General features: G+C 48.3%; 1 protein-coding gene across 1 annotated transcript; it reads right to left on the reverse strand.

The window, feature by feature from the left end:
• Positions 1-2906: 2906 nt before the first annotated feature.
• On the reverse strand, positions 2907-27861 carry PNP (purine nucleoside phosphorylase). The gene is made up of 6 exons (XM_083409943.1): positions 27703-27861; positions 9624-9793; positions 9374-9477; positions 8293-8468; positions 7446-7636; positions 2907-6461 (listed from the first exon to the last, which is right to left on the reverse strand). Exons 1-6 carry the CDS (start codon positions 27723-27725, stop codon positions 6244-6246), a joined length of 882 nt encoding a protein of 293 aa, XP_083266069.1. The 5' UTR covers positions 27726-27861; the 3' UTR covers positions 2907-6243.
• Positions 27862-27886: the final 25 nt, after the last annotated feature.

A 27886-nucleotide genomic window follows, 5' to 3' on the forward strand; every position in this document is an offset into this window, starting at 1 on the left:
CCCACAGAAAGCTCGTTTTTAAAAATGCTTTAGAAAAGTGTGTGCCCCCCTCCTCCATAACTGATGTGGAGGAAGGGAGAGGCTTGAAGAAGATTCATCATGTGTTTGTTATTGCTTTTTTTAAATAAAAAAAAAAGCCTGAGAAATTTGGACTGTCTGAAAATAACGTTTTTAAGGAAATAAAATAAATGCCCAGTGTTTTGTGTGTGTGTGTGTGTGTGTGTTTAGAAGATACATGGTTCCAAATTAATGCCATAATGTATGGATGCCGATTTTAATAACACTTTTAAGAAATGGAGGATTGGTTGAGTTGCAATATGTGCATAATTCTCTCCGTGTTTATTTGTTTATTTTTTAAAAGAGGCCATAATTTCTGATCTGCAAACCCTTTCTTTTCATCCTTGATGTGTTTGACAGGGTTGGGTAGGAAAACACTCTGCACATGCTCTGTGACGTTCTTCTTTTATTATTTTTCACACACTTTGGTGCTGTGTTTAAGAACTGAAAAGCAAGTTGGTGGACAGTCAGAATTCAGGTGGGGATTTGTAATAACAGTTGAAGTCAGGAACATTTTATTTTTATTAATGCTGTTAATATGCACTCATTTGTTCCACCCATGATATTCTGAAAACAGCATTCAAGTGGAATCCTAGACACATCTATTTAGATGTTCAGTGGGACTTGCCACCAGGAAAATGTTACAGAAATTCAGAATACAGACCACAGAATTTTTTTGCCCAGGACCAATCTTTGTTTTTTAAGGACATTTTTATAGTATGCAACTTTCTTTTTAGGAGAAAAGAGATAAAACCCGACACTGTAGGAACGTTCACTCATCGTTTAGTATTGCAATAAATATAGGGCTCGTCCGGGATTTGAACCCGGGACCTCTCGCACCCTAAGCGAGAATCATACCCCTAGACCAACGAGCCAGCTGTGATCATTTGGTTCGTAAAAAGTTTATCTAGCAACCTCTGTCACTAGGTGCCACGTGGAATTGTAGGACATTGAGCATCTTGTTGGCTTCTACGACTGATCAGCGCCATCTAGCGGTAGAGGACTGTTACTTTCTATATTCGGAATAATTGTTGGATTGTTTTTAAATACGTTGTACTGTATAAAAAGTGCAGACTATATAGTTCAAAACTTTTTCGCCTCAAGCCCGCATCTTTCCCATACATATTGATCCTGCACTTAAGAGAAAGACTTCGTTTTTTCCTGTAATGCTTATTTTATCTTATTTTCTTAATCTAGGAAGACACCAGTTCTATAGTTACACTTGGCCAAAGCCTCCACCAACCTCACTTTGTGATTCTTACCGCCCCGATGTGCCCTTTCAAATAAGAGAAGCTACCCTTTGCTTGTGAAAGGTCTCCTTGAAGAGATGTGTGCAGCAAACAGGCTGAAATCCAACCGGTGGTGTTTCCCTCCTAGTATGCTGGTGCAGCGACAGAATTTGCACCAGGATCAGAGACTGATTGCCCTGGAAATCTAGCTGCTAGGAATTGCAACTGGGGACTCAGGTCTTGCTTTCAGGTTTGGTCACTTTGAGAAACAGGATGCTGGGCTGAATGGGCTTTTACTTTTTTATTCTGAATATTTTATTTCGAGATTCAAAATTACACTTTGTCACTCAACATTTATAATCCCATATCCAATATACAAAACTTTAAAATGTTTTTAATTGCCTACCAGCGGTGCATCCAATAGATAAATCTGTTAAGGGCAAAACTGCCATAGTTTCATAGCTGTGAGGTTTGTGGGTGGGAAGAAATGGAACTTTCAAATTCTGGTATGTTAAGGCTAGACTGAGCATGAAGCTCTTAACCTGTACTTCTCCTGAACCTCACAGACATAGAGAGATGATCTCATATCCACCATGAAGCAGAAGGGAATAAATCTAGGGAGAAAACCTAGAAAACCAAGATCTACCAGGATGAGATGATCCAGTGGATCTCCAGCTGAGCTGAGAGGTTCCTGGCACACAGCTAGGCGTATCCTGGCTGAACTGGGATCCAGCTGGGTGAGCCAAGGCTGGTGGATTTTAAACTGGATGTGGCACGGAGGACTTAGACCAGATCCTAAGCCTATTTAGCATGGTCATGTGACTTGTTATCATGGTGCAAGGTAAGCTGGAAAAAAGGGTGGCCTAACTCAAACTCAGGGGACGCAGGTGGCGCTGTGGGTTAAACCACAGAGCCTAGGACTTGCCAATCAGAAGGTTGGCAGTTCGAATCCTCGCAACGGGGTGAGCTCCCGTTGCTTGGTCCCTTCTCCTGCCAACCTAGCAGTTCGAAAGCATATCATAGTGCAAGTAGATAAATAGGTACCGCTCTGGCGGGAAGGTAAATGGCATTTCTGTGCACTGCTCTGGTTCACCAGAAGCGGCTTAGTCATGCTGGCCATATGACCCGGAAGCTGTACGCAGGCTCCCTCGGCCAGTAAAGCGAGATGAGCGCCACAACCCCAGAGTCGGTCACGACTGGACCTAATGGTCAGGGGTCCCTTTACCTTTAACTCAAACTCTTGTTTGCCCTCTGCCAGGCTTAGCCCAGCTCAGCCAGCAATATTATTATTATTATTATTATTATTATTATTATTATTATTATTATTAGAATTTATATACCGACCTATACCCGGGGGTCTCAGGGCAGTATATAAAACCAGAAGATACCTAATAAAAATAAAACAATAGCCCTGTCTCCTGAATGGAATCTGGATCTGGTGTACTTTACCCCAGCTTCACATTTGGCCAACTTCTTGTGTATAAGATTCCCTATTCCTCAAGGTAGGGGACTCAATTTGTGAAAACTTGGTGCGAGATTCTCCTTCCGTCCGTCTTACTGCAGGGCTGCCCACAGTGAATTGATCCAACAAAAAAATCCCACAAAGCCAAGCACGTCAGATCTGTTCATTCCAGCTTTTATTATTTACTCACGTCGTTTTAATAATTAAAACAGGGAGGCCCATTCATTCATTTAAATAAAACAAAGAAAGTGCAGAATGCTCTACAAAAATATATAGATATATTTATATATCATTTCCAATCCTTCAGAGCCGCTGAACGGATATAAATCATTGTGTCCTTCATACCAGAGTTCCTCTTTGCCTCATCAAGCATCTACAGGGTTTAGGGGGGGCAGTTTCCTGGTCCGTGGACTGATATTGCCAATAAAATAATTAAAAATAGAGAGACAAGGAAGAGGCCTTTCAAGCAGAAACCAGGGAGGAAGTATTGAGCGCAGTCAGCAAAGGAGGACAGCAGCTGTACCTGAGTTCATGTATCGCTTTATGTGGAAATCAAGCCCATCTGGGATTGGACAGCTCCCAGGTTAACACGGGGCCAGTGAAACCAACTTTTAAAGCAGCCCACATGCAGAGATGTAAGATATCAAAAGCTCATCTGTGCTGGCTTCTAATCTGCAGGACCGAGGGCTGTGGACAACTTTTCATCTAGGCCTTAAAACAGGAATTTGACGTGAGATGGGAGGGTTGGGATCTGGCGTTAGTCCTACTGAGAGTAGACCCACTGGAAATAATGGACAGGACAAAGTGAGGCCCGACAAGTCATCCAAACTGGATGACAGGTTTTAAGTTCCATGGTGCAAAAATTCTGTGGTGTCGGGTGAAGCTTACCAAAACCAGGCGTATGGGAACCTACGGCCCTCCAGATGTTGTCAAACACCAGCTCCTCCCCACCCAGTCCTAGTTCAAATGGCCAGGGATGATGGGAGTTGTAGTCCAAGAGCATCTGGAGGCCGACAGATTCCCCACACTGAGTATGCAAATTTACTTTTGCCAACTACAAATCCCATCAGCCTGTGCTGGCCATGGATGATGGGAGTTGTAGTCCAAAACATCTAGAGTACACCAGGCTGGTGCAAGCAACACAGGAAAGCAATTGACGTCTGCTACGGGAACAACTCTCTCTCAAACCAGAAACAGCAACTGGGGTGTTCGCTACTATGCCAATACAGCAAAGCCATTGCCAAAAGGGCAAGTCTTGGCAGGGGCAGAAAGAGTAAGTGATTTATTTTGGCCTCTGTGGTGTTAGCACTAAGCCTTTGTTTGTTCGCTCGCTCACACACACCCCTCACAAGCCGCTCCACGAGGCCCTCTAGTCATCCGCTCCAGTTTAAAAACTGCTCTGGTGTCACTGAGATGTGAATAACAGCAAGCCCGAAATGAGGACCACTCCAGCCTGGAACGCGAAAGGAGAGATAAAGGGGTCGCCTTCTCCAACACCAAGCTGCCGCAAATCTGTGTGGCAAGGCACAAGCAAAGCTCTGAATGCAGCCAAATTCAGACGTGCTACGGGGCTACGGTATACATTCACAAGTACTCGGATTCCTCAGCATGGAGGCTGCCAGCGACCAGGAGGATCCTTGATCCCAGGACCAAAAGAACATGTGCATATGTGTGTATGTGTGTGTGTGTGTCACATTGTCACCCTCTAGATTAGAAGCTGGTTTGTCTCAAAGCCAAGATGTCCAGCGTTCAGAGAACGGTCTCAGAACCCCATCGCTTGCAGCAGGGTTGCAATGGTCCAACCATGTTCTCCACCGCAGAATGATTTTTTTTTTGGGAGGGGGGAGAATATCCATGGGTCAATCCCATGTGTCATGGCAGGAAATCGATCATCCATTCCCACACTACCCCTGGCCACTTCCACAGTGGAAATCGAGATGGGAATGTTTGTTGGGTTTTGGAGGCCAAAAAAAAGGAGTTGACAGAGAAACGTACACAATGTTGCTCCTTTGGTTCCTAGAGGGGTGGCAACATAAAACCAACCCCGTTCACTTAATAATATTTTCATTTAAAAAAGGCTGGAGATGGGTACAGAGACAGCAGGACCTTGGGATTAATTTGTCACAAAGGGGTAGGGGTGGCAAAGCTGTTTCAGGCTTCCGTCGCTGAATGCTCCTCTGTGCAAACTAATAAAAAATAAAAAATTGTCGTTGCATATAGAAAACTAGCAGGTCAGGATTCTAGGCCAGCTAGCTCCTTGATGAGCTAGCTTTCCACATGCAGGGATTGTTTACGCATGGAGGGGCATTCTGTCGTGTCAGCTGCGCATCTGCTGTTTCAAGCTGATCCAAACACAAGCTTGCTACCCCAATCTGCTGCTCTTTGTGAGATTGAGGCCTTGGTGGTTTATTGTGCGCGGATGAACCCAGGTTCTGAGTAATTCATTGGATATTTAGAGTCCAAACGTTAGCCACCTTTGGGGCTGATATGTTGGGGGCAAAGCAAGACCGGTTGCCCCTTAATGTGTTCCAAGTGAACAAAAGTTCCTTACCATCTCCATCCATAAAGCCCTTCTAGAGGAAGCCGAGAAGAGGCAACAGTTATGGAGAGGCAAAGAGTCTTCAAACAGACGAACAAGGGGACTAAATGAAGACACACACACAAACACACACATATCCTGGAAGGAGAAATGGCCATTGCTTGATCTGAGGGGAAGTACTGATCTCTGAGGGGGACAAAGAAGCCATTTCCTAGCAAACTTAAGAGCCTGCAGGCCAAAGGCCCATCGAGTTCAACCAGAAATCCTACAAAGGACGCCTCAAGGCAAAGTGAGCATCCTGACATCCAAGGGACTGAAATCCTGGCCTTCACGATCAAGCGAGCAGCACAGTATTAGCTAGGTTCTACCTGAGGAACCTGCTGACGAGAGAGCGGCCATTTTGAAACAGAAGCTTTCAGGGTTTCAGAAGCCCGCTCTCAGTAACTCAACCTTTAAAAAGCGAAGTGCCATCAAAGAGGTAAATTAGTAAGAGGCCCGTAAGATCAAAGACGACCGGAACTGGCAACCTTATTCCCGCCCTGGCAGGGATTACGAGGAGGGAAACCTAAGAGCTGTACACAAAATCCTGAAATACGAGGGGAGAGACGAGAGAAAGACTCACACTCAAACACACAAAGATGGAGAGGCACCGTCTCAGAGGCTAGAGATCAGAAACACAAACAGAGGTGCAGCCCTTGGGCGGCCAGAGACGGTCAAGGTACTGCAGCGGAACGACGTTTCCAACTACTGTCTGGACAGTAGAGGACTCAGCAGCAGGATTTGACAAAGGAAGAATATTTCGGGGGGGGGGGCAGGGAGGACGGGGCAGTCGCCATGCTCTCCCCGCCTGGTCCGCGCACGATCCTCCGTCACAAGACGGCAAGCGGGGTGTGGTCTCCCACTTGGCAAGACGCTGCTGGCGAGAGATCGGCAGGGGGCCAGCGCAAACTGCGCCACTAGGCCAAGTTGTTGTTGCGCTCAATGCGCTGCACCATCAGGGAGACCAGTTTCTCGAGGGTGCGGGCGCTCTGGCGGCTGGCCTCCAGCACTTCGGCGTGGTTGGCCTTCTCCGTGCTCTCGTAGTCGAGGACGGCCTTGTTCGTGATGAGGGAGAAACCGAAGACCCGCATGCCGGAATGGCGGGCAACGATCACCTCGGGGACGGTGCTCATGCCTGAGGGGGAAATAAAGTGGGGGGTTGAGAAGTTAGAGCACGGGGAGGAAAATAATTTTCAGCCAGAGGGCCGCAATTGCATCTGGGCAGAGTTCTGAGGGCCACATTGAGAGGCCTGAGGGCCGCATACGGCTCCCAGGCCTGACGTTCCCCACCCCTGGGTTGGAGTGAAAAAACTCAGGGGTCTTGCATCAGAGGCGGGTGGGCACCCAGTGGCCCTCCTGATGTTATTGGATTCCAGGTCGCATCAGCCCCCTGGCAGGTTGGTCAGGGATGATGGGAACTGTAGTCCAACAACATCAGGGGGGGGGATTTAAATATGTGGGTGCATGAGGTCATGCCAGCGCACCCCAACTTGCGCTCTGCACAGCCCCACCCTAGAGAGGGCTTTCCCACACCATTTGCTGCAGCTCCAAGTAAAACTGCACCTGCTTAATTGCTGCCTGTTTCATGGGTAAGGGGGTCATAGAAATGGTTGCCCATGGCAAACACAAGTATAGGCTCTGCTACCCCATGGGACATGGGTGGCGCTGTGGGTTAAACCACAGAGCCTAGGACTTGCCAATCAGAAGGTCAGTGGTTCGAATCCCCACGACAGGGTGAGCTCCTGTTGCTTGGTCCCTGCTCCTGCCAACCTAGCAGTTCGAAAGCACATCAAAGTGCAAGTAGATAAATAGGCACTGCTCCGGCGGGAAGGTAAACGGCGTTTCCGTGCGCTGCTCTGGTTTGCCAGAAGCGGCTTAGTCATGCTGTCCACATGACCTGGAAGCTGTACGCCTGCTCCCTCGGCCAATAAAGCGAGATGAGCACCGCAACCCCAGAGTCGGCCACGACTGGACCTAATGGTCAGGGGTCCCTTTACCTTTACCCCATGTTAGAGGCAGCCAACAGCATGGGTGCCAGAGAATGCCTCCTTTCAAAATGGCACAACGTACCTCTTCTCCCCCCCCCCCAAAAGCCTCCTTCGCTCTGCCCCCAACTGACCCACGGCGTCAGCGCCCAGGCGCTGAAGGAAGCGGCATTCGGCGATGGTCTCGTAGTTGGGACCCCCCAAGGCGCAATAGACTCCCTCGCGCACCGACCCGGAGCAGCCCATCTCCGACGCGACCGTGTGGGCCAGTTTCCTCAAGTCTTCGTTGTAGGCATCCGACATGGCCGGGAAACGTACCCCAAACCTGTGGACGAGGGGAGGGAGGAGAAGGAACATTAAAAAAATAACTAGAGCCTGCTGGATCAAGCCAATGGCCCTTCTAGTCCACCATCTTGTTGTCGCAGCAGCCAACCACTGTGCACAGCAGCTGGGGACTGAGCCTAGAATTTCCTGCATGAGAGCTCTACCCATTGGGCTATGCTGCCTCCCAAACAGCCTGACTTGTTGTGAGCGGGAGCAACGCTGGGCGAGTTAAAAGCCCATCCTCTGGGAGGGAAGCTCAAACAGATGGACTTGGAGGACCACCCCCCCCATGTTGCTATGAAGGGAAGGGTGGGCAACCTGCAAGGCTCCAGATATTGCTGGACTTCAGCTCCCATGATCCCTGGCCATGGGCCATGCTGGTTGGAGGCTGCTGGGAGTTGGAGTCCAGCAGCACTGGGAGGCTCTCAAGTTCTCCACAACCACCATAATAGAGGAAAAGGGAGCCTCTAGAGCAGTTTTTCCCAACCTTTGGTCTCCAGCTGTTTTTGGAATACAACTCCCATCATCCCTAAGCTAGCAAGACCAGTGTTAGGAATGATGGGAATTGTAGTCCGAAATCAGCTGGAGACCCAACGTTGGGAAACACTGCTCTACTGGGGCCTACCTCACAGAGGAAGGGCGAGTGCCCCACTTTACCTGTCATCATTCGGCCCCACCAGGGGGTTCTGCCCAGCAAAGCCTGGCATGTTGATGTGGTCGCGAATCACCATGATGTCCCCAACTTTGTATTCGGGGTTGAGTCCCCCAGCCGCGTTGGTGACAATGAGGGTCTCCACGCCGAGCAGACGGAAGATCCGGACCGGGAAGGTCACCTGGGAGGGAGGGACAGAAGCGGCACTCAGGAGAGGTAGAAGGGCACTTTGGGACCAGCCATGGCTGGTGCCCATTGGGGCCCGTACAGTAGGTGGAGCTGGAGTCAGTGACGGACGGGGACCAACAAATTCTAGCAACTTATGTACGGACTGCATATAGACACAGACTTTCTTTGGATAAATGTGATATTTGGAACAACCTTACACAGAATATATTAGGTTATTGATAAAGATATTTGTACTAGGATAATTATACATATCTGTATGTTAATGAATGGAAATGGTATTGAGTATTTTTCTTTTATTTCTATTTTCATTCACGCGTTTCTTTTTTTATCATTCTTTCTTTTTATAAATGAAATTCTAATAAAGCATTAATATATATACACACAAAAATTTCTAGCTTCATCCGCATTCTTCTCTGCTGAGTTCCTCAAGCCCAATACTGTGATGTCAGAGGAAGACGCTGCCAGGCAGTGCCAGCCCTCCTGCATTCAATGCAATTCTCACACAACAGCCCTGCAAAGCGGGCTAGGATGAGGCCATCACTGGCTCAAAGTCACTCAGCTGAGCGGGGATTTGAAATCGGACCTTACACCCAGTCCTAAGCCAAAACTCTTCCCCTTCAGCTCTCAGGTCCCCCTGCACTCTGCACATGCCCAAGAAACCATGAAACAGGGATTGATGAGGCTAAATTTTGGCTGAATTTTGTGGAACCGTCTTCACCTGTCATCCCATTCCCAGATGTGTTGGGCCAGTGAAGACGAAGAGGAACTTTGCATAGGCTCAGAGGCACTATCTTCTTTATCACTGTCCATTACTATTGACTATCCCACTCCTGGAATTGTAATCAGCTGGACACCTCTCGAGTTTCGAAAGGTTTGCAGCTCTATGGAGCAACTCACCTTCCAGAGCGGGTACCCTTCGTACATGTGGAAGCGGCCTTGCATCACCACACTTGGAGTTCCACTGAGACTCCCAAACACCAACCTTCCGGCATGACCGACAACTGGAATGAGGCAAGCAAAGTGTTAAAGGACTCGCTGCTGCCCCCTATTGGCCACTGTGCTGTACAGTAGCGCCTCCTCCAGCTGCTGCTTACCAGCACCCCCTAGTCACCCCATCCCTGGTTCTGTGGTTTTGTGGTATTTTTACCTGTGCTCTCAGGGAAGTTGGGAATTTTGCCATACTCAAAGGCCACTTGATCCTTCAGGAGGTCAGCCAACCCTCCGAGGCCAGAGCCGCAGATGATGGCGACCCTGGGCCGGAGCTTTGTGTGGGCCAGCAGCCAGTCAGCCGTCCGCTTGCAGTCTTCGTACGTGTACCTGAGAAAAGGAGATGAACATATGCACATGGTTGGCCGGGCTGGGGTTTGCAGGGCAGACTTCATGCCACTAGGGGGCAGCAACCAAACACACACAAAAAGTGAGAAACAGATTAATCCTGATGCTTGGCCAAGGACAAGCCATGCAGCTTACCGGGTCACCTTGGGCCAGACACTAATTCTCAGTCTGCCCTACCTTTGCAGGGTTGTTGTGAGGATAAGGTGGGATGGGTCGGGGGGAAAGGATGTACACGCTGCACTAAGCTCTTGGGGGAAAAGCAGGGCCAGATTTAGGCTTGATGAGGCCCTAAGCTACTGAAGGGACGCGGGTGGCGCTGTGGGTAAAAGCCTCAGCGCCTAGGGCTTGCCGATCGAAAGGTTGGCGGTTCGAATCCCCGCGGTGGGGTGCGCTCCCGTTGTTCGGTCCCAGCGCCTGCCAACCTAGCAGTTCGAAAGCACTTTCGGGTGCAAGTAGATAAATAGGGACCGCTTACTAGCGGGAAGGTAAACAGCGTTTCTGTGTGCGGCTCTGGCTCGCCAGAGCAGCGATGTCACGCTGCCCACGTGACCCGGAAGTGTCTTCGGACAGCGCTGGCCCCCGGCCTCTTTGAGTGAGATGGGCGCACAACCCTAGAGTCTGTCAAGACTGGCCCGTACGGGCAGGGGTACCTTTACCTTTACCTAAGCTACTGAAGGTAATGGGGCCCTTTATATGTCCAGCTGTCCTTTGTCAACAACAAATTGTCACAGTTTTTTGTGTTGAATATATGCTATATGGTAATTTATGGACCTAATAGGTATCTAAAGCCATTTGCACATAACAAAATATGAGCCTACACAACACAAAACACTGTTGCTGTATGTAGGTTTTATTTTATTTGTTTTTTATCTTTATTTTGGAAATGTATATCCAGCTTTTTTTTCCTTCAATTTTTTTTGGGGGGGAGCTGAAGAGAGTGGGGCCTAAGCTATAGCTTCTTTCGCTTATACGTAAATCTGGCACTGTGGAGGGAAGAGATAAAGTGAAGTAAAATAAATTAACTGGTGCCCCCTTCAAAACTATTCCTTTTCCATGGGAGAAACACAAAACAAACCATTCCTATTGTTAATTATTAATCTGCATTTGCATTAATTCATAATCCATTTGCATACCGCATGCTTGAGGCACCTTGCCTACACAATTCTAGGGATCCTTTCAATATCCCTGTCAGGTAGAGCAATATCACCATATACAAAACACCTGGAGGGCACCAAGTTGGGCATGGCTGCAAACCCAATTTTTTTTATGGATTGACATACTATGTTTACATCCCATCCTTCCTCAAAGGAGGACAGAATGCCACAAATGGCCAGATCAAACACATACTGCACAACAGCACTATGGGGTAGGCTATGCTGAGTGGCGGGTGGCGCTGTGGGTAAAAGCCTCAGCGCCTAGGGCTTCCCGATTGAAAGGTCGGCGGTTCGAATCCCCGCGGCGGGGTGCGCTCCCGTTGCTCGGTCCCAGCGCCTGCCAACCTAGCAGTTCGAAAGCACCTCCGGGTGCAAGTAGATAAATAGGGACCGCTTACTGACGGGAAGGTAAACGGCGTTCCGTGTGCTGCGCTGGCTTGCCAGATGCGGCTTAGTCACGCTGGCCATGTGACCCGGAAGTGTCTCCGGACAGCGCTGGCCCCCGGCCTCTTGAGTGAGATGGGCGCACAACCCTAGAGTCTGTCAAGACTGGCCCGTATGGGCAGGGGTACCTTTACCTTTACCTTTATGCTGAGAAAATATCAACTCAGGTCTCCCCAGCCCTCCTCATTCAAAAGTCGTAACCACTACATTGTTCCAGCTCTCGTATTGGTGTGCAATTTGAATTCGAGAAACCATGGCTCACAGTTCCAGCCACCAGGCCACCCTGGCTTTCAAAAATGAAAACGCCGTTGATCAATTTACTTGCAAGTTTACCTTTTGCTTTCAAATATTCTTTTCACAAAGTTTTCTGCGACTGTCCTCCCAAACTCCATTTCAAAAAACCAAACAAAACAAAAACTCTCAAGAATGCCCAGTGCTTCTATCGTTCCTCATGTTCCCATTGTGAATTTGGCGAATTTGGTGGCGCCCTTGGCAATACCCACCAAATAGTCCCCACTTTGGGGAGAATATACAGTTCCTTCCTCTGATCCAAATGCAGATCTTGGGCTGCCATACCATAATCTAAAGGGAGTTCCATTTTAGCTGGCAGTGCCAGCCTCTTCCAAATATGCCAATGAAACTCCACGCAAATCACGTCTTCCTACGCCGACGCCCTTCCCCTCAGGCCACTCCTGCAAATTAAGCTGCACCACAATAGCTTTGAAAAAATTCCAGTTGGCGAACCGGCCAGGTTGCAATTTCCTTTGTAGCTTTCCATTGCAGGAGACAACCTGCAAACAGAACTTTCCGAAGATAAACCTTCCCTGAATTTTAACGGGAACATTTTGGCTGCATCGGCTGACGTTTCCCAGGGGGAAGTGGGGCTGCGTGCTTGTGACACCCCAATTGTCAGCAGAGAACCTGTGGCCCTCCCTGCCCGATGGTCAAGCTAGCTGGAGTTGATGGAAGCTGGACTCCAACAACTTCTGGAGGGCCACAGGTTCAAATCTGTCCCAGTCACACAAACAAAACTTTGGGCACCCTCTTCAGAGCAGTTACAGCCTTTTGCAGCAAAAAAAAAAAACCCATTGTGGCACCTTACAGACTAACCATTTTAATTATGGCATAAGATTTGAAGACCACAGTTCCGAACCAATGATTTTCCCTTCTAAGGATCCTGAACATCAGCATAAGAAAAGGGAACTTCCATGCCTTTCTGTGGGCATACAGAATGGAAATCACCTGCGGTGATGGAAAAGGTCTGTGCCAGTACATTACTCCCTTCTCCACAACACTGGAAATATAATAGGATTCTCTCTGGGCCCAATCCTGGCAACCTGAGCCTAAGGCCAAGGGAAGAGACCTCGGTTTCTACCTCCAGTCCCTGACAGCAGCTGGGCCAGGAAGCCACTTAAACAGAACCAAAAATGAGGAAAGACCCTCTTGAAACCTACAAGGGTCCTGGAGCTGTGTCAAAGGACCAGGGAGCCTGGGCAAAAGGGTTCAAAGACAAGTGAAAATCCATGTGCCTTGCTCCTTGACGTCACCTCCTAATCTGCTTGCTTAAACCTATTTAAATGCCTTTTTGGTGCTGGCAGGACTTCTCAGCGCCACCCGCCAAGCCTTAGGACAAAGCCGCAGCAAGAACACACACAGCTGCTTCAGAAGAACGGCGTCTCCAGGGAGAGATGCCGAGGGGGCAATAACATCCTTGGGCCAGAAAATGCAATAAATAAATATAATACATACCACCTATCAAACTAAAAAGGACAGGTGCCCCGCTCACTTTTCACTGTAAGCTTCAACCCTCTTTTGGGATCCCTCTTGGCTTGGGAAATCTGTATCCCTAATCCTTAGGATGCCATCTTGTTGTCGTTTTAGGGGTTCACCCCCCAAAAACTTTACTGAGCTAACAGGGAACAACAGCGCACAGAGAGAGAGAGAAAGAGACAAAGAGACAAGGTGACTGATACTTTCAGCATCATATGAAAGGACTAAGCAAACGAAAAGGTTTCTCTTAACAACTCCCAGCGCCAGACTTGCCCGAGGACACTGTTACGCCTTTTATATAGTAATATGTTTTTCGTCTCTGCTCGGTGGGTTAATACACTATTTGTGCACAAACACTTCACAGGTTGGCAAGCTGCCTTCCGTGGCTATCCTCTGGCTTCTCCCGATAAATCTTTCACCCTCCGCAGACGCCCAATAAAGTGGGAAGCCTAAGGGATGGCAAAATATCCTTTCTCTGAAGAGGCAGGCTTCCATGGGGCTCCTGCCAAAGACTAACTGCGTCATCATCTACGCACACAATGGTGCTGCTCATTTATGAACCAGTTTTGTTTTGTTTGTTTTTAAAGCCACACATCGGCCCCAGTGCAGATCTTGGAAAGACTCTGCTTCTTTCTTCCACCTGTGCATTTACCGTCTCTATGTGAGGGTAACTGAAGTTTTCCCTTCACACCATCCTATGAGGTATCCTCAAGGCAGGTGAGGGGCATCTCACAGCACAGGCAGCCATCCATCTTCCTATGGGTGCGGGAGGAGAATCCCACAGCCAAGAGAGATCCTTGCACAGGGCGCCTCTGAAATTTGAAAGACCAACGTCTGCCTCTTTATCACTTCTCCTAAAAAGACCAGCAACCTTTGTCTCCTCTTCTCCTCAAAGTCTCTCTGCTCTGGGTGGTCATTGCAAGAATGCTAGTCATTAAGAAACAGTGCCTGGAGTTTGGGTTTTTTCCTTTTTCCTCCCCAACCCTTTCCTTTTTGTGTCAGGTCTCAGGTTGTAAGCCCCCCTTCTGCAGATAACTCAAGAGCACCACTGCTCTAATGGCTAAACATACTCAAATTATTTTATTTTGTTGCCTCTTCTTACCTGCTATATATATATTCCTATTCCTTTTTCACAGCAAATGATATTCTCACCCAAACCACAGTCAGCCGCAGCCAAAACTTCCCACTGACACTCAGCAAAGAAAAACCTGAAATAAACACATGGCTGTACTTGAGGCCTGATGAACTGTAATGATAATTTATTTGTTTTTTTAATTATCTGGGGCCCCATCTGCACTACACATTTAAAGTAGCGTCACACCACTTTGCATAGTCATGGATCCCACCAAAATAATCCTGGGAACCGTAGTTTGCAAAGGGTGCTGAGAGCTGTTAGAAGATCCCTTGTTCTTCTCAGAGAGAGACAATTCCCAGAGTTCCCTGGGATGAAAGTTTGACAGCTAAACCACGGAGTCCTGCCTGCCTGATCCAAAACCTGGAATCCTCAGCATTCCCGAGGCATCTCAAGCAAGAAGCAGGTTCAGGCTGGGACACAAACCCAAAACAGACGGGAGTTCTCCAAACAAGATTTCATTAGGCAAGGTCAGACACAGGCCAAATTCCCAGGCAGATTTCTCAGGAGAACTCTCCTCCCTGGCATGTTCCTTCTCGTTACTATTAAAGGCACAGAAACCAGGCAGAAAAATTGGCAACCCAACAGAACATCCGTGGCAGGGGCTCCTGGAAGCCACACTGAGTGTGTGGTGAAGGGACAATGACTAAGTGTGGGTCAGAGATATTTCACCCTTTCTTTATAATTTAATATGAACAATGCGTCCCAGGAGGCCACAATGATGCTCTGCCCGTGGTGAAAAACAGATCTTCTCGCATGTCCCTGCAAAGCCACATGGGATTTAGGGGCCATCTAAGCTGCTCTGTACTCACACATCCATTTCGATGTATTCAAACAGGGTTTAAATTACAGGCCGGCCTTATTGTCCCACTTAGAAAGCCAAGCAACGCAGGAACACCTGCCTCATACAGTGACATTTAGCCCCAAAATAAGCAGAACTGAACCCTGATGATGATGATGATAATAATAATAATAATAATAATAATAATAATAATAATAATTTATTATTTATACCCCACCCATCTGGCTGGGTGATCCACACACACGCAGCAAAATATGACTATTGAGGATGGGCCAAACCATTTTAGGTCACACCGTATATTTCAACCACATTTATAGCATTTTAACAGTCACGGCTTCCCCCAAAGAATCCTGGGAGCTGTAGTTTAACCCCTCAAAGAGCTCCAGGTCCCAGCACCCTTAACGAAATACAATTCCCAGGATCCTTTGAGGGGGAGCTATGACTGTTAAAGTGGTACGATAGAGTTTTAAATGTACGGTGTGAACTTAGACTGCAGGTGACACCTGATGAGAGGGGCAGAGCTAGACCCTTTATTTATAGCAAGTGCCCCCTTCCCCAACTCTTTTTAACCTTTCAGGGAACAGCTTCTGCAATTCCAGGAATGTCCCAGGAAAACCAGGACCCTTCAGGGAATGCTATTCTTCCAGCTGATTCCCCTGTATTACTTAGATGGGCTCCCTTTTCTTCTCCTCTGGAGTCGGCTGGTGGAGTTGCATGAAAGGAGCCCAATCTGAATGGACTCTACTTGCAGAAAGTCACGTAGAACCATTGTCAGGGACACCCAAAGGGTTTCATCCAAGTCCAACCCACTGCTGTGGAGGAATCACAGCTAGAGAATCCCTGGCAGGCAGCGAAGGAAAAGTCCAGCACCTTCAACTCAGCTGACTCATAGGTTTGTACAGTAACAACAACAACAAGCCCTTCTCAGCAATCATAAACGGAAAAGTGATTTGCAGCACGGCTTTCATGTAGAAACCCGGGGAAGGAGGAGTGCAACAGGAAGTGATTGCCAACCGCATGTTACGTTTTCCCCACCGCTCTCATGTCTGTCCCTAACACAGTCATAAACAGTTCTCGAAAAGGATGTCTGCAATGTTTTCACGATACGTCACGTACAGGAGCAGCGCTGGGCTTTTGCAAAAGGAAATCCGGCGGGCCGGGGTGTAGCGGGGGCAAAGTTGTGCTCATCACGTCTTGCGACTGATGTCTTCCCCCTGCTAAGGGCAGAGCATTTTCCCACCCGTTTAAACAGCTGACACACCACAGAGTATTGGGGGGGGGGGGGAGACTTGTGCCGGGAACCTGTAAATATTTTGTGTGTGTGTGTGTTGGTTCCACCCTCCTTGTCATGTCGGCTTACAAACTGACTGGTGCGGGGGAGAACAAGAAAGTCTGTACTGTCCTTGTACGTTTCAGGGCAGTTTGATCTGCAGAGAAATCAGCACCGGACATATTTCAGGGCAGGGAGCTAAGTGTTATCACCTGCTTAAGATCTGCCACACTTTGCAAAGCAGGAGAGCAGAGGCAGATTTTTTAAAAAAAAGTTGTTGACAAATGGTGAGGCTGCAACACATCTGGGGCAGAGGTGTCTCAGGAGAGGAAAAACCTTCATCTGCTTTGTGTTGCTTGGTAACATAGGAAGGAAGTTGTGTTACACAGAGTCTAGACTCTTGCTCCATCTAGTTCATTACCGTCTACACTGACTGGGAGAATTTCTCCAACATTTTAGGCAAGGGAATAATTTTCCCGCCCTTTTGCAGAAATGAACGGCCCCCTGTCAGCCACTGTGCTGCAGTGAGCTATGCAGAAGGATAGCAGGCTCTCCCCGAAAAGCCATGTCCGATCATCACAGCCGTGTAATGAGATCAGGGTAATATAGGGCAGCCTTGAGGATAAAGGCAGATTAAAGCAAACACAGAAAAAGGAAGAAGGATAAACGCTTGATCTGGCCGTGACAGTTTATTGTCTTCCTCACAATAAACTCTGGTTTATTGTCTTCCTCGTAGGACTGTCAATCTGTTTTATTTTCTGGCAGGGTTTCAGCTAAATAATGGGAAATGGCACAGTCAAACCGAAAAAAGCTTCATCTGCTGAACACCTGCCAAAAACACAGGTGCCCTGCTTGTGGGAAGAGGGAGGAATTGGCCATCCTTCTTGCTTGAATGAGTAAGCTGGGGGTGGGGAGGGATTTACTTGGCAGCCAGCTTTCCAAATCATACGTTTCCTTGGGTTTCTGAGCATGTGCAAAGTGTCTCTGATTAGCAGAGCAACTCCTGCGGGGAGAGAACAGGGCTAGCCTTGCAGAGCAGCAGCAGGACATTCACTGCTACGGGATGTGGTGGTGGGCTTTTTTCTCTTTTTTTAAAAAAAAAAGGCTGTAGAAAGGGAAAGAGTGGTGGCTCAGTGGTAGAGCATCTGCTCCACATGCACAAGGTCGCAGGTTCAATCCCCAGCATCTCCAATCAGGGATAGGAACGTCCCTAAGTCTAAAACTCAGCAGAGCCCTTGCCAGTCTGTGTGTAGACAGTGCAAGATAGACCAATGTTTTGAAGGCAGCTTCCTATGGTCCGAAGGGACGCGGGTGGCACAGTGGGTTAAACCACAGAGCCTAGGACTTGCTGATCAGAAGGTCGGCGGTTCGAATCCCCACGACGGGGTGAGCTCCCGTTGCTCGGTCCCTGATCCTGCCAACCTAGCAGTTCGAAAGCACGTCAAAGTGCAAGTAGATAAATAGGTACCACTCCGGCGGGAAGGTAAACGGCATTTCTGTGCGCTGCTCTGGTTCGCCAGAAGCGGCTTAGTCATGCTGGCCACATGATCCGGAAGCTGTACGCCTGCTCCTTCGGCCAATAAAGCAAGATGAGAGCCGCAACCCCAGAGTTGGCCACGACTGGACCTAATGGTCCAGGGTCCCTTTACCTTTCCTATGGTCCTAACCTGCTTCAGGCATCACCAAGGGGGAGAGATGGACAAAAGCAGGAGCTGGTGCCCAAATGGACCAGCAAGTTTTTTTTTTCAAATGTCAACTCTAGTTAAGGTGTGTTAGTTAATGCCTTGGCCAGCACTGAAGGGGAGGTCTAGGGGGCGATGGGGGTCTGCCTTTGGGACGGGGGCACCCCAGGGACTTCTGCATCCACCGCTTAGGCGTAGCCGATTCCCCATTGACCTCAGGGCTCGTTCAACACAGAGACCTGCTCATCACTCAACTTCCCTCCCCAGTGTCTTTCCAGATTAATGACTGACAGAGGCTGGCTGCCGGCCGTGACTGATCCGCCCCTTTTGCGCACAAACTTGAAGCCCGGACACTCTGCTCTGCTCTGCAGGGTCATTGCCTCCTCTTTGGAAGGGAGTCAGAAGCGGGTGACGTGTTGCGTGGCCAGAATGAATCCAAACTACTCCACAGAGCCTAAAGGACTCCCCAGAAAATCCTGGGGTCTGTTAGATCTCAAAGTACACAACCAAATGAAAGCACACAAATGTGCATTCCTGGTCACGCAGTGAGCAAGTCAGGTGGACCCACCGAAACATGCTGGAAACACCTGACCTCACGCCACACGTCCACAGCAACAGTCAATATCCCTTTGTCCCTTACACAATACAGAAAGCTCTCCTTCACCTGCTTGTTTACAACAGCCTGTTCCTGGACTTTGGGGGCAAGGGCAACAGCAAACCAAACAGGCTCTGCACCTTACCAATCAGCTGCAAATCCAGTCAGGAACATTTTATGTCTGATTCTCAGCACATGCTGTATAAACATACGGCACCATCTCATCTCGCTGAAGCTAAGCAGGTCTGGTCAGTACCTGGATGGGAGAGCACGAAGGAGATCCTTTGTGTGCTGCCAATCACAATGGCAGAAAGCAAGGCTGTGTTAGATCAGGGCTCTTGTTCAACCAGAGGGCTGGATTACCTGAGTGGAAAGCTGTCAAGGGCCGCTCACGCACTCTTTCTTTCTTTCTCAATGTAGCCTACTTTACAGGGTTGTTGTGAGGTTAAAATAGAGGAGGGAGAGCCACATAAGGCCCCCCAACCTCTTTGGAGGAAGTGTGGGGGGGGGGCAACCAATAGATTTTTGGAGAGGCAGCAGAAAAGCAGGCAAGCATGCTGGGAACATCTTTTCCCCAAAAAGGCATTCCCGAAATCTCTCCACAAAGGCACAGAACCATAGCAAGAGTCAGATCAATGGCCCGTGTAGCTCAGTTTGTTGGCATTACAAGGCAGAAGGAAGAGAGCATTTCACTGCGGGCTAGGTAATACAAAACAGGGGCTGTCTCTACGGAATGGGGGGGGTGGTATGTGAATATGCATGCCTGGCTGGTTACAGAACAAGCCTCGAGAGCACTGGGAAGAAAGAGGAGGCAGTGGGTTCAGACTGAGGGCATCAGAAAGGGGAGGGAAATGTGGGGTCAGAGAACAAAAAAAAAAAAAAATTGCAGGAAGTTATGTCTTCACATCAGGACTCAGTGCCTTTGCATCATCATTTCGCCTTGGAAGGGAGGGGGAGGAAAGGGGTTGCGGCAGTATCTCTGGCTTCTGATTGGCCTCTCCGCAGGAGGGGTGTGTGAGCCAGGGAAGCTCCTCGTTGGCCGCCTGCCTGTGATGCAATTGAAAGGGGAGGGGGAAGCCAGAGAGCCCAGCAGGAAATTGTGCCATTGCACAGCAGAGAGAGGATGCGAATGCCCAGATCGCCCAGATCGGGAAGCTTCCCATGCTTGCTCAATGAAGCAAAGCAGTCCTTCGCCATGACTGTAGCTGCAATGCCACCCTTGCCCAGGACATTAGTCATGCTCCGGTTTCAAGTTGAGCAGGAAGGAGCAGGAACGTGGGGTATTGTTCCTGCTCCAACGGGAACAGCTTTACACGCTGTATCTCTGCGTCAGCAGGACTCCTGCTGCCCTCATTGTCTGCTTTGGATAGTTGGAGGGCAGTGAGGGAATGCTGAGCATGGATGGACCTTTGGTCTAATCCAGCAAGCCTGTTCTTAGCAAGAAGAGATGAACGCCAGGAGGACCCAGTTTATGAGCAAATAATGGCCATTGTTCCCTCCAATAGCAAACCCAGGTCATGGAGAACCCAGAGGGAGGTAGCATCAGCATGCAAGCCCAAGATATGCAAAAGCGCACAACATGGTTGAGCCACAGAATATTGAATTTGTCATTTGGGAAAGAGGAACTGGGGAGGAGGGAAGATTGAACTGGCCTACTTGAGTGTTTTACAGCTTATGGAATCCTGGAGAAGGGAATGGATGGCACCCTGAAGAGGGTTAAGAATGTACTGCAGAATTTTGTTGCAGGTCCCACTTTTAGAGATCATAAGAGCTAGATCAAACCAAAGGGGCGTTGGCGTGGCCAGTGGTCAGGGGTGATGGGAGGTATTGTTCAATAGCATCTGTAGGGCTTCAGGTTGAGAGAAGGCTGTTCTCCTTTGCCTGCTAATGAAAACACAATGTTCCTGTGCCCACGGTTGGCACCCCAGGGAATCATAAGAACGCAAGAACTCTTTTGCTGAATCCGGTCAGAACTGCACCTAGCAGGTCACACCCACCCACCAAGAAGGCTTTTCAGGCCTATGGGCTACTCACACGCAACTTCCTACACCATACGTGATTGACTCTGCAATGATGGAGGTGAGGCGGAAGCAAGACTGCAGCTGACGCAATCCACCGGAAAGACTGATGGGCACAAGTTCCAGCTCTTATCAGATGGAATGGAGCCACTCATTATCTTTCAGTCTCTAATTTTACAATGCATAAAATGAGCGTGCAGTAAGAAACTGCTACCGTACAGGGTTACTGTGAACGTGGTTGCAATCAGAGCAATGGGTTAGTCAGTCAACAGCTACAAGGAACAAGGAAGTGGCACACTCAAGGCTGAATGTACACGCACCATTTCCCAACTGCAGCCTGTCAAACAGAAAGGAATTGGTTCCAGGTGGAGAAGCCTGGAAAAATAATTCTTTCTGTTTCTTCTCTCTCTGTCTCTCTCGGCAAGTTTCTAGTCCTCAAGACTAATTGGCAAGAGAGGTGAAATCTCAGAAGCTGGGAGGGGAAGGTGGACAGGGATCTGAGCAGGATTCTATGTAAAAGGGAGTGGTGCTTCCATGACCTGCATAATTCTTTGCCCCTCCCATATGACAACAAGAAGTAGCATTTATCATGAGAAGGAAGCAAATATATTCAAAAGCCTTCAAATGTGTAAATGAGTCATATTTCAGAATTCTATATTTGCAGGGACAATGTTACTGCCTTTCAAAATTATCTGGAATATATATATAACCTTGCCTGATTTGTGCTGAAGAAACACCAGAGAGATAATGAGCAATACATTGCCCACATTGTGTTTACACAGCATTAACGGCTGTCAAAACAGGTTTCCGCTTTAATGACTGTAACAGCTACTGCGGGATCTCCCTGCTGAATACTGTGGGGGAAGCCTGTGCCTGCGTAGTTCTCAACAGAGTGCAGTCACCTGCTGGCAGGGTCTACCCGTGTCACGATGAAGATTTGGAGCTCAGAGGTCCACAGTTGGCAGGATTTTCTCACTGCGTCAGCGGCAGGAGAAATGCCCGGGGGCAGAGGCACCACTTGTGTATCGCCTTCGTGGACCTGACAAAGGCATTTGACCTCATCAGTCAAAAAGGACCCTTACACTGCTCCACAAGATAGGATTCCCACTGAAGGTCCACAAGATGATTGCGTCCTTCCAAGAGGACAAGCACGGCATCGTTCGGTATGACTGTTGATCCTTAGACGCCTTCCCTATAAAGAGCAGCGTTGTGAAACAGGGCTGTGTTCTTGCCCTGACTCTCTTTGGCATATTGCTCTCCCCAAGGCTCTCATATGCCTTCAGCTCGACTAAAGATGGTGTGAACATTCATTCAAGGAGCAACAGGGGTCTGTTCAACCAGGCAAGCCTCCAAGATGGAGATATACTTGGCTTGCGTGTTGAGCATGCTGCTTTAAGGAAGACAGCTGTAAGCAACTTAAAACTGTCAAGGAGCAACACCTCAATGCCCTCCACATGCACCGTGTCAAGTTGTTCTACCCCAAGCTCACATTCCCATGTCCGCACTCCTATCCAAGTGACAGCTACGCTGACTTGGCCATGTCTACAGAATGGAAGATGGCAGGATGTGCCCCAAATAAGTGCTTTATGGGGAGGGGGCTGGCTTCAGGCACTAGGCCTATAGGCAGATCAGGTGTGTGTTACAAAGATGTCTGCAAACCAGACGGGAAGGGTGGAAATATCAACCCCACCGTGTGGGAGTTCCTTGCAGACAACCACAGGGCCTGGAGACAGACAGCCAGATCATGTATCCACAGAGGAAAAATGACTGCTGGGAGCAGCACAGAAAGAAGGATCATCATGGCACATCTGCAGCAGCACAACCGGATGCCTTCATCTGCCCCAGCTGCAACAAAACTTGTCTCTCCTGCATTGGTCTCTACAGCTGTTGGCACTGCAACTCTCCAACTGATTTGACTTCACCCACAAAGGCACACTTCTCCATTGTGTTGCAGACAGATGCCAATGAACAACAACAATTACTGCTGTCGAAACAGGTTTCCACTTTAATAACTACTGCGCAGACCTCCTGCACAATCATAAATTCCATTATGCTGTTTCTTGAATGTTTAAGAATCACCACTCAAAAAATAAGAACTGGTAGTGGTATTTTGAAGAATATACCATAGGAAAAGCTATGGGGAAAGGGCACATCCAGATACTGAGGCCAAATTCTTTTTGCTGAACCCCGTTTTCCCCTTGTGTGCCATCCCTGATCAAGCTTACAATAATATAAACTCTACAAAACAGCACCCCTGGAAAGGACTCACACCCCACCTTCCAGTCCCTCAGATCAGCAGTTTCCATCACCTTCGCCCTACCAAGCAGAGTCCAAAGAAAACTGGTTTCTTATTCAGCGACTATGACTAACAGGGTAGAAAACCTGTTAATCCATAAATAACGGTACATTCACCCAACACTCCACCCTCACTCACTAAAGACATTCTGGAAGTGAATTGAAGGTTATGCAAAAGGAAAATGAGGTCTCCTTATTTATTAACAATGACTGGTAGAGAAGAAAACTAAACTAGTTGCCCCAAAGGGTGACAGAGCGTCCAATAATCTGTTTCCTTGTAGAACAATAACAGCCCTTACTGAGTCAGCAATATGTTGTTCTCCAATGGAAGAACTTCACATTTATTATTTATCTAATGGTTGCTCGTAAAATGTTGCAAGCTTACGGACCATGCAAGACTCTTCAGCCATGGATTATTGGGTTTGTTTCTGGCACAAATTGTTGAACTTAGTATCCCTTCAAATCAAGAGGACTCTTAATCATGACTAGCTTCCCCCACTAATTTCAGTGGAACTGTGTCAGCTCCTCTTAGGTAAGCCAGCTTGTGCAATCCAGATAATATTTTACACTGACACCGTACAACTTTCTGTCGCATCCTCCGTGCTAAATTCTGGCCCCAACGCTAAATGACACAAATTGTATGTTTTGCATACGATCCAGGCTATATTAGTCACACTTTGGTTCCATGCAAATGACAACGTACTTGTCCCCCTGGGACTAAAGTGTGCCTCTCCTCATGGCGCAATTCTATACATGCCTGTAGGGGAGTTCATTTCCAGTCAGTTCAATGGGGACCAATTCCCAGGTCAATGGGTTCCTAAGGAAATGTCTTAGGAGGAAATTTCCTGGGAGAAAAGGTTGAGGCCTTGGGGGAGCTTCTTAGTTTAGAGAAAATGCGAGCAAAAGGCAACATGATACGACGTTTGTAAAATTATACATGGCATGGAGAAAGCGAAAGGAGAAAATGTGTCCCTGCCTCTCTCATAACACTAGAACCTGCAATGACGCTGAAGGCTGGAAGATTCGGGACAGATGAAATACAGTGGTACCTCGGGTTACATACGCTTCAGGTTACATACGCTTCAGGTTACAGACTCCACTAACCCAAAAATAGTACCTCAGGTTAAGAACATTGCTTCAGGATGAGAACAGAAACCGAGCTCTGGTGGCGCGGCAGCAGCAGTAGGCCCCATTACCTAAGGTGGTGCTTCAGGTTAAGAACAGTTTCAGGTTAAGAACGGACCTCCGGAACGAATTAAGTACTTAACCTGAGGTACCACTGTAAAGTACTTCTTCACACATTTAAACTATGAAACTCACTTCTAAAAGTGCCAGTGATGGCCACCAATTTGAAAGGCTTTGAAGGAGGATTAGAGCCATGGGGAGGCAAACTAAGGCTGGGGGGGGGGGCGGATCCGGCCCAATCGCCTTCTAAATCCGGCCTGAGGACGGTATGGGAATCAACGTGGTTTTTACATGAGTAGAATGTGTCCTTTTATTCAAAATGCATCTCTGGGTTATTCGTGGAGCATAGGAATTCGTTCATTTTTTTCTTTCTTCAAAATATAGTCTGGCCCCCCACAAGGTCTGAGGGACAGTGGGCCATCCCCCTGCTGAAAAAGTTTGCTGACCCCTGGATTAGACAAATACATGCACAAGGCTATCAATGGCCACTCAGCTATGATGGCTTTGCTCTGCCTCCATAGTTGGAGATATTAATACTTCTGAAACTAATGGCGGGAGGGAGGGGGCTCCTGCTTGCAGGTTTCCCAGTGGGGCATCTGGTTAGCCACTGAGAGAACAGGAAACTGGACTAGATTGGGCCACTGAGCTAACCCACCATAGTTGTTCTTACATTCTTAGCACTGTGGTCTTTATCTAGATCAGTTGGCTGCCCGTCAAACATTGTTAGGCTACAACTCCCATCAGCCCCAGTCAGTGGCCAGGGACAATGAGATCTATAGCCCAGCAACATTTGAATCACCAGTTTCCTCATCCCTGGAAGCTGAGTTGCCATATTGCAACCCAGATATATCCTCTCTCTCTCTTCAGCAGCTCTGCTACCAAAGAAATAGAGCTGTCTCTGAATAAGCTGTTTCTGCCCCTTGGTCCCACCACCCACCTACCCAAAAAATAAGTTGCTGTTGCTAGATTTCAGTGGATTTCATTGTAATGAAATGAGAAATGAGAAACGCAATGAGATGTTTCCATACTAAGCAGCATATATACAGTACAGTACATAGGGCAGTAGCCAAAGTCTGCACCCGATTTTTTTTCATGTCTTGCAGCAGGGGTTGCCAAAGTGGTGCCCTCCAGCTGTTTTGGACTACAACCCTTTATCAGCCTCTGCCAGCATGGTCAGTGGTCAGGGATGATGGGTTGTTTTTTTGTCTGTGACACATGTTGGCTACTTCTGCCCTAGGGAGTGATCTGAATTAGCCTATTTATTTTACTTTCATTTGGGTAAACCAAGTTAAACAGTATGGAAACCGCCAGGCTTGCCTAATATTGAATTTGCGATTGGTGTACTTTCCTAATGAACTTATGAAAGAGAAAATAAATGGTCGTTCTTGACAACCATTCAGTGCAGACGTTCTGCTTCTGAAAGAAAAAGTGGAAGGCGTTTAAGGAAACTGGTGTGGCTGCAAACTTACAGATGAGCTGAGATGTAAGAGAAATGGAAGTAATGAGAAATCAAGAAGCTGCCGACAGCTGCAGGGAGAAGGTCATGTGCCCTTCCTGCTTCCTAACCCATAAAGCCAATTTCTCACCTGCTTCTCTCTCTGAACCTCTGCCCCCACTCCCAGCCACCACTGCAAGATAACCCCTTAAATTTATCTTCCAGAGGTTGGGACAACCAGGGATTTGAATCAAACTTCACCTGGGCTTTGGCCATAAGAATAAGCTTTCCCATAGCAAAGCCCAGCCCTGGAATGTGGGGGAAGCAGTGCTTTAGAGCTCATGCAGAGTGCTTCCCCACAACCACAAGGGCAAAGGCAGTCTCCACGCTTCTAAACCACAGGGGGTGAGATGAGACAACATCTGAAGTGCAGATGGCTGGAGGAGCATGAGTCATGATGGAAACTAGGCTGTAAAGTATTTCATCTTCAAGCGGTGTTATGTCCAGGTCTTTCCCAAGTTAGAGCTGACGTTTCATAAACCCACACCTGACTTTCCAGATGCTGTGTCTGTAAAAAAGCCACTTCCTTTCCTCTTCAGAAAGGCACTAGTGCTCTTGATCATGACCTGCTCACCCTTCCCTCTAGTTATTAATAGTGTAAAGTACGAAGATCCCATTCAATCATTCCTGAGCCTTGAAATCAGCGGAATTAAGTAAACTGAGCGCTATCTCAGCCCTTCTTTCCCTCATTCCCCAGAAATCTGGAGGGAAATCATTCTAGCCTACCTTAAAGGGTTGTTGTTAAGGGTTTGAGCATTGGATGCGGACCAGGGACGGCCAGGTTCAAATCCTCCCACTCAGCCACAATGCTCACAGGTGGGAAGGGTTACCTTGAGCTCAGTCACTATCTCTCAGCCTAACCTACCTGTCAGGGTTGTTGTGAAAACAGAAGTGGGAAGAGGAGACCTACCCGAGAAGCTTGTAGGCTGGGTGGGGCAAAGACAGGAAGGCAAGAGTGTATGTGTATGAGAGAGAGGGAGTACTTTTTTTGGTGTGAGGGAAAACTGCGCAAATCTCCCTAAGCATTCCTATTAAAACACTATGTAAACTATCAGCTCCCACTTGATCCCATTGCTCAGTACAATCCCCTATTCCAGACCCCCAACTGGACCCCACACTTCCAGGCTCTCCCTCATGTATACACAAAAGACCCATTCAGCTCCTCTGTCCCAAGAGCTTCAGACCACAGCATCCTTGGGATCCAGGTGTCCCAAATGCCATAACCATAGTCTGGGCTTCGGTCTTCCCCGCAAGCCCCCCACCCTGCCAAATCCTAGGGACGTGGTCCCTTTGATCCCTCCAATAAAATATTTGAGGGGCCCACCCACCCCCAAGTTGATGGGCATTGCCATTAAAATGGTGTGTGTGCTGTGTCTTGTTATCGATTATATGTGGTGGGGCTTGCTTGCCACCCCCACCCCCAAAATTTTATTCAAGTTGGCACCTCTGCACCTACCACCACAGACAGTGGGGGCATCATTAGAATCCACAACCCTAAATGCCAGGAGAGGAAGGAAGGAAAAATCTGGAAAGACCCCCCAAAGCGGATTGGGGGGAATGGAGGGAGAAAGGGGGATGCAACGCAACCTCCAGTTGACCGCTAGGAGACACGAGGCTGGCAGATCAGGGACCCCCCTGCTTCGGCGTTACCCGTCTTGAACGAGTCCCTCAGCTTATTTCGACAATATGGGACCGGGGGGGGGGGTTAACACTAAAACCGCCCTACCTTTCGGGGCGGTCGGTAAGAGAGTAGGACCCTGGGAGGAGGGAGAGAGAAGATGAAAAGCCCTACACATAAAGATGCGAGGTAGAAAACGCGGCATGGCATTAAATTTCTGGCTTCAGAGGGGGGCAGGGTGCTGAAAAGATGGGGGATCGCGCCCCACCTCGCCTGACCCTTTACAAAGCAACCGATCCAAGGAGAGCCACGTGCAGGCGCGATCTCCCCGTTTTACTCCATAATCCACATATTATATATATTGAAATATATATGTGTGTGTGCATATATGTGTATAATACCACATATAGCGCAACCGGCATCATTCTGACCTTTCATCTCCGCTTCTCTCCATGTCGGATTCTGGCTGATGGGGGCTTCGGTGCTTTACTCGTCCGGACCCTCCGCTCTTTCTTCTCCCGGGAGAACTGCGCTTCTCCCTGCAGGAGGCGGCCGTTTTACCGGCCTCCGGGGAGAGCGAAGGTGTCGTCACGGGCACGCCGGCCAATGGGACGC

The sequence above is a fragment of the Podarcis tiliguerta genome (genome assembly GCF_965153285.1).
Source record: "Podarcis tiliguerta genome assembly, chromosome: 13".
In the NCBI taxonomy this organism is placed as follows: domain Eukaryota; kingdom Metazoa; phylum Chordata; class Lepidosauria; order Squamata; family Lacertidae; genus Podarcis; species Podarcis tiliguerta.